This window comes from Austrofundulus limnaeus, unplaced genomic scaffold (assembly GCF_001266775.1).
Source record: "Austrofundulus limnaeus strain Quisiro unplaced genomic scaffold, Austrofundulus_limnaeus-1.0 Scaffold460, whole genome shotgun sequence".
In the NCBI taxonomy this organism is placed as follows: domain Eukaryota; kingdom Metazoa; phylum Chordata; class Actinopteri; order Cyprinodontiformes; family Rivulidae; genus Austrofundulus; species Austrofundulus limnaeus.
Window position 1 is genome coordinate 429,424 of NW_013952862.1, and position 6,938 is coordinate 436,361.

General features: G+C 42.8%; 1 protein-coding gene across 2 annotated transcripts in view; it reads left to right on the forward strand.

The window, feature by feature from the left end:
* galnt7 (UDP-N-acetyl-alpha-D-galactosamine: polypeptide N-acetylgalactosaminyltransferase 7) overlaps positions 1-6,558 on the forward strand; it is a gene marked incomplete at its 5' end in the record, with an annotated part of 34,332 nt that extends 27,774 nt beyond the window's left edge. For both annotated transcript variants that reach the window (XM_014025178.1, XM_014025179.1), the window contains 3 exon segments: positions 3,575-3,700; positions 4,105-4,135; positions 5,439-6,558. In XM_014025178.1, coding sequence (XP_013880632.1) covers positions 3,575-3,700; positions 4,105-4,135; positions 5,439-5,545 — 264 coding nt within the window.
* Positions 6,559-6,938: the final 380 nt, after the last annotated feature.

Below are 6,938 nucleotides of genomic sequence, written 5' to 3' on the forward strand. Positions count from 1 at the left end.
AAATTCCAGTGAAATATATTTATGTTTGTGGTTGTAATGTGACAAAATATGGAAAAGTTCAAGGGGTATGAATACTTTTGCAAACCACTGTAGTTTGGCTCACCTCAATTCACAGCTTGGGCTCTTGAAACCAACTCCTGGAGAAGGGCTGGACTCTCTCCTACTCTGGAGTTGCCCAGGAGAGGGGCGACGGATGGGTGTGGGGATACTCAAGACCCTGACTGTGTGCCTCTGTGTTGGAGTTCACTCCAGTGGATGAGAGTGTTGCCTTTCTGGGGCTTCATGCTGCACGAAGGAAGGTTCTGACTGTTTGATTTGATTGATTTATTGATTCAACAGGAAAAGGTTACTGAAAATCAAGCCTGACTCAGCATAATTGCTGTTTTACAGCAGGTTCCTGTTCTGCAGCACATAAAACACTCAGAAATACAGCATCACAATCACATCATTATACACCATAGACACAAAGACAAACAAGCATACCAAATTTCAGGAAGGCAGCATGTTGTTTGTGCTTACACGCCAAACATCAGTTCAGATTACCCGGCCTTTTTGGAGTCCTTGGATGGTGTCCTGCAAGGGGTTGCCGTCATAAGACTCCCTTGTCCTGCTGGGTGACTTCAATGCCCATGTAGGCAATGATGGAGTTGTCTGGAAGGGGGTGATTGGAATGAACGGCCTCCCTGATCTTAACCCAAACGGTATCGGACTTCCGTGCTAAGCATGGGTTGTCCTTAACAAACACCATGTTTGAGCATATGGTGGTCCATAAGTGTACTTGGTACCAGGACACCTTAGGCCGCAGTTCGATGATCGATTTTGTAATCGTGTCATCGGACCTGCGGCCCTATGTCTTGGACACTCTGGTGAAGAGAGGGGCAGAGCTGTGAACTGATCACCACCTGGTGGTGAGTTGGATCTGGTGGCAGGGGAGACTGCCGGACAGACCTGGAAAACCCAATCGTATAGTGAGGGTGAACTGGGAATGTTTGGCAGAGCCTCCTGTCCGTGCGATCTTCAAGTCCCACCTCCGGGAGAGTTTTTCAGATGTCCCAGGGGAGGTCAGGGGCATGGAATCTGAATGGGCCTTGTTCGGGGCCTCCATAGCAAATGCAGCTTCCAGGAGCTGTGGCCTAAGTGTCATCGATGYCTGTCGCGGCAGCAACCAAAGGCGGTGATGGAGGCCATCAGGCTGAAAAAGAAGGCCTTCCACACTTGGCTTTCCTGGAGGACTCCTGAAGCAGCTGACAGGTACAGGGTGGCAAAGAGGGTTTCAACTTCTGTGGTTGTGGATGCAAAAACCTGGTCGGGGGGATGGATTCGGGGAGGCCATGGAGAAGGACATTCGATTGGCCTCGAGGAGGCTCTGGCAAACAGTTCGGGAACTCAGAAAAGGAAAGTGTTCCCTGTCCCAGGCTGTACTTGGTTTGGATGGAGAACTGCTGACCAGGACTAAGGATATCGTTGGATGGTGGAAGGAACACTTTGAGGATCTCCTGAATCTACCCTCCATGTCTACCTTTGAGGAGGTAGAGTCTGAAGACTCGGTGGAAGATGAGTCCATTGCCATGGCAGAGGTCACCGAGGTAGTCAAAAAGCTCCTTTGGTGGCAGGAYGCCAGGGTTGGAGGAGATTCACCCTGCGATGCTGAAGGCTCTGGATGTTGTGGGGCTGTCATGGTTGACACGTCTCTTCAACATCGCATGGAGGACTGGGACAACTTCTGTGGAGTGGCAGACCAGGGTGGTGGTTCCCATTTTTAAAAAAGGGGGACCAGAGTGTGTGTTCTAAGTATCATGGGATCACACTTCTTGCCCTCCCCAAGAAAGATTACTCGAGGTTGTTGGAAGGGAGGCTCCGATTGATTGTCGAACCGCGGATTCAAGAGGAGCAGTGTGGCTTTCGTCCTGGGCGTGGAACAGTGGACCAGATCTTTATCCTTGTACAGTTGCTAAGGGGGTCGTGGGAGTTTGCCTCTCCGGTCTGCATGTGTTTTGTATACTTGAAGAAGGCTTATGACCGTATTCCTCAAGGATTTCTGTCGGGGGTGCTGCAGGAGTATGGAGTGCCTGGGTTGCTACTAAGAGCGATCCAGTCCCTATAAAACCAAAACAGGAGCTGTGTTCGCATTCTTGGCACAAAGGGAGAGTCTCTGCCTCAAATGAAGGAGTTTAAGTATCTGGGTGTCTTGTTCATGAGTGATGTTAGGATGGAGCGGGAGATGGAATTGGGGCCTCGTCCTCAGTAATAAGGGCGTTGCTTCGGCCAGTCGTGGTGAAGAAAGAGCTGAGTCAAAAGGCAAAGCTCTGGATTTACTGGTCTGTCTTCATTCCAACCCACACCTATAGTCATGAGGCGTGGATCATGACCAAAAGAATGAGGTCCCGTATACAAGCAGCCAAAATGAGCTTCCTTCGTGAGGTGGCCGGCTCAACCTTAGAGATAGGGGGAGGAGCTTCATCATCCGGGGGGAGCTCGGAGTAGAGCCGCTGCTCCTCCACATCGAACAGAGTCAGTTGAGGAGGTTCTTCTGATTAGGATGTCTCCTGGACGCCTCCCTTTAGAGGTGTTCTGAGCACGTCCCACAGGTAGGAGGCCCTAGGGAAGACCCAGGACTCGCTGGAGATATTATGTATCCTCTCTGGCCTGGGAACGCCTTGGGGTCCCCTAGGATGAGTTGGAAAACGTCACTGGGGRGAGGGATGTCTGAGTTTCTCTCCTGAACCTGTTGCCTCCGCGACCAGACTACAGATAAGAGGAAGGAGATGGAGAATTTAAGCTTTTTTCAGCAATTTTWGTAATTATTCTGCTTCGTTCTGATTTTTTTGTGCTTCGTTCTGCTAGTTTGAGCAATTTTTGCTTCGTACAGTTGTTTTCTGCTATACTCAGCTTTTGCTGCCATTTTAGCTAATGTTCAACTGTTATCAGGTAAAGTTAGCTTTTTAAAACTAAATACATGTTTTTTTGTGGCTATTACAATTAGTTTCTGTGAAGTTCAGCAAACTTGTGCTCTTTATGCTTCTTTATGCTAATTTTAAAAATTCCAGCTCCTTTTTAGCTGTTTTACTGAAAATTTCAGCTGTTTTAGCTAATTTACAACAAATTGTCACTTTATAACTGTTTTATGCTGTTTGATCTGCCTCATTATTTTTTTCACAACACTTTCACAATCTGGGTGCTAATTTCAACTTGTGGCTGCTACCTTTAGTTTATTTTTATGTGGATTTTAGCTATTTTCTGCTTTTTCAGCTATTATTCTGCTCTTTTCTGCTGTTCTTCTGATCATTTCTGCTTTTTTGTGCTTCTTTCAGCTTCTCAAATTGAACTCACATTAACTGTTTGGCTGTTAAAACATTTTCAGCTCCATTTCAGTTTGTGGTTGAGATCCAGAACAGGGACTATAGTTACAGACTTGAGGCAGGGTAGTACCAAGGCTTGTGCCAGGAAGAGATTAAAGGTTTTTGTRCCGGCCCCTGCGAGCTCAGAGGCACATACAGTAGGTGGCTGATGATGGGCTGTGTTGTTGTTAGGGAGGTGCTTTATGCTGCACTGAATAGAACTTGTTTGTGTGCAGCTGTTCCGTATCAATGAGGCCAACCAGTTGATGCAGTACGACCARTGCCTGACCAGAGGAGACAGCTCAGCTGTCGTCATCACACACTGTGAGCGGAACCAGCACACTGAGTGGAACTACTTCAAAGTAAGAGTCACACACTCAATGATGGACTGCTTCTCTCAGTGTTGTAAAATATTCAAAATAACTCAAGTTTAAGGCCTAAAAATGTAATGTACTTATTAAAAAGAAAATAAAGACCAAGCTGTAAGAAAGTCATCTGAGTAGTTGAGGTAAATAAAGATGGTGGCTCTTTATTTGTTTACAGAACTCTGTAGGATCTGAGCTGTTCATTTCTCTCCTGATGATTGATAGTTGTTCTGTGTTCACCACTGATCATCTTCTGACAGTTTGATCAGAATCTGATTCACTGACAAGAACAAAAACATAATGGCTCCGCTGTCACCATTAGAGGCGGGTGATAACAGGAAGTGATGCAAGTGGCCTTATGATGTGAAGGTTGATGTACCTTTTTGCTTCTGTCTTTCCAGGATCTTCATCGGTTCACTCAYGTGCCAACAGGTAACAGCTGCTTAATTTCTCACATCTTCTATGTCAGATTATTCACTGACTTGGATGAGAATGTCCGTTGACGCTCCAGATGGGGCGTATGTACACGGTCAGATTACCACTCCCTGTCCTTGGGTTAATCTGAGCCCTGAGAATCTTAGAATTATTTAAGCCCAGGACAACAGAAGGGCCAATCTGAGCATTAGTACATGTATTTAAATCACTGCTCCATAAAGAATACAAGACATCAAATTCATTTATTTTTCATTTTGAATGCAGGAGTATAAAGATGTATCGTTCTCATATAGTTGAGCTACAATCATGCAAAATGTGAAAATGGTGTCATAAACAATTAAAAAAGGAGTCAAATAATAAAACTAAAAGTTTTTTAAAATCCAGAACTAGTATAAATGAAAACCTGTCTTAATTTATGTAACATGAACATGTTAACATGAAAATACTGAACATGTAACGTCTGAGTGACAGACTGAGAATCATGTGCCGCTCCACTTAAACATTACCAAGGCAGACGGAAAAGTAGTTCCCATCAATGTTTTATGATTAAGACAAGAGTTCAGTAGTTTATTGTTATAAGACATGATTTCAGTAGTTTATTGTTATAAGACATGATTTCAGTAGTTTATTGTTATAAGACATGATTTCAGTAGTTTATTGTTATAAGACATGATTTCAGTAGTTTATTGTTAAGACATGATTTCAGTAGTTTATTGTTAAGACATGATTTCAGTAGTTTATTGTTATAAGACATGACTTCAGTAGTTTATTGTTAAGACATGATTTCAGTAGTTTATTGTTATAAGACATGACTTCAGTAGTTTATTGTTATAAGACATGACTTCAGTAGTTTATTGTTATAAGACATGATTTCAGTAGTTTATTGTTAAAAGACATGACTTCAGTAGTTTATTGTTATAAGAGATGAGTTCAGTAGTTTATTGTTATAAGACATGATTTCAGTAGTTTATTGTTGTTAAGACATGATTTCCGTAGTTTATTGTTAAGACATGATTTCAGTAGTTTATTGTTATAAGACATGATTTCAGTAGTTTATTGTTGTTAAGACATGATTTCAGTAGTTTATTGTTATAAGACATGATTTCAGTAGTTTATTGTTAAGTCATGATTTCAGTAGTTTATTGTTAAGACATGATTTCAGTAGTTTTTTGTTCATCCTGTCCTTGTTAATGAAACACAAGCTGAAATGAGTGGCTGAAAGCCTTTGAGAAGTTCAGGTCCAATCAGAACACCAACCTGTGGGCTGCAGTAACGCTCACAGCTGTTTGTCTTCTTGCAGGGAAATGTCTGGACCGCTCGGACCTGCTTCACAAAGTCTTCATATCAGACTGTGACATCAGTAAAACCACTCAGAAGTGGGAGATGAACAACATTGTTGCTGTATGAAGACTTGTCCTGGTGTTTGTTTTAAAGAACTGGACCTGATGGAATGTGTCCACAGCACTCAGCTGCAGCTGAGAGCCGGGCCAGGATGTCCTGGACTCTACCGGACCTTAAACTGGAGGAGAGCAGCAGAACTGGCTGATAAAGACTGAAGCAGCTGGACAAACACTGACCTGCAAACAGAGCTCTTCTTTTATGGTGGTTGTGTTTACTTCCTGTCTTTTTCTCTTTGTTTTTTCTGTGAATCCCAACAACACTAAGCATTTTTGATTCAAGCACTTCTGAAGTGTCACTCCAACGCTGATCTTTTTAACTAGTTATTGAAGAGAACTTTATTTTGAAGGATTCCAGGCACTCAGTGTTTACACAAACTGGATGATGAAGGTTTGGTTTTACTCTGAAAGTCAGTCTTTGTTGCTTTTCAGAYGGAGATAATGATGGAAATCAACCAAAAAGTTAGAGATCAAATGAAGCACAAGGACTCTACAGTTTGAAATCTGACATTTTATTAAAGGAACACCAGACCAGAGTTGTTATATCTTATTGGAGGTGTATCAGTTTGTAACTAAAAGATTTTATTGATCAGAACCAGTCATGACAGCGAACTGCTCCGCCTGGTTTTCAGCTTCATGTCTGCTTGTTTCTGCAAACCAACATCCACTCCTCATCAGCTCTGAGGTGCAGAGCTGAAAGTGTGTTTGTCTGATTTTAGAAAGCTGTTAACCAGTTCCAGACTGGTTATCCTTCCTGAATGTTTTCACAGGAAGAGTTTCCTGTGGCGTGCTCAGAGGAACGGTGCTCAGGTGTCTGCCTTCAAAGGGGAACAGGTTCTGTTGTATTTATGAGAATGTTTGCAGCTTTTTGTACAGAAAAAACTGTTTAGCTTTTTTTTTCTAAAAATGATCACGGTGTAATAAATTAGAAGCCCTTAATGGTGTAAATATCTAACTTATAGCTGTGATTTAAAATGATGGGCTGGGTGGCGTGTGACCGATGAAGTAAAACTTTTGATTCTACCTTTTCTGTTGTCTTGTTTTGTGTTTTTATTTCTAATGCCTTCACACACGTTTGTTCTTCTGTCCTCATGGGGACTTTGCATTGACTTCCATTTATTTATTGGTCATTTCTGTGACCTAACCCGGACCCCTGACTGACCCACCTACGGTATTTCCCCTGATGGGGACCAGGATTTTGTCCCTGAAGGAAGAGTGAGGCCTAGATATTTGGGTTTGTTGGGTAGCAGAACATGAAGGAGTAAAAGACAATGAAAAGGCAGACGAATTAGCAAAAACAGCTTTAGAGGTAATCAGTAATCAATAGGGCTGTGTATTGGCAAGAATTTGTCGATACGATACATTTCATGACAGAGGGGTCACGATACGATATATCCCGATAT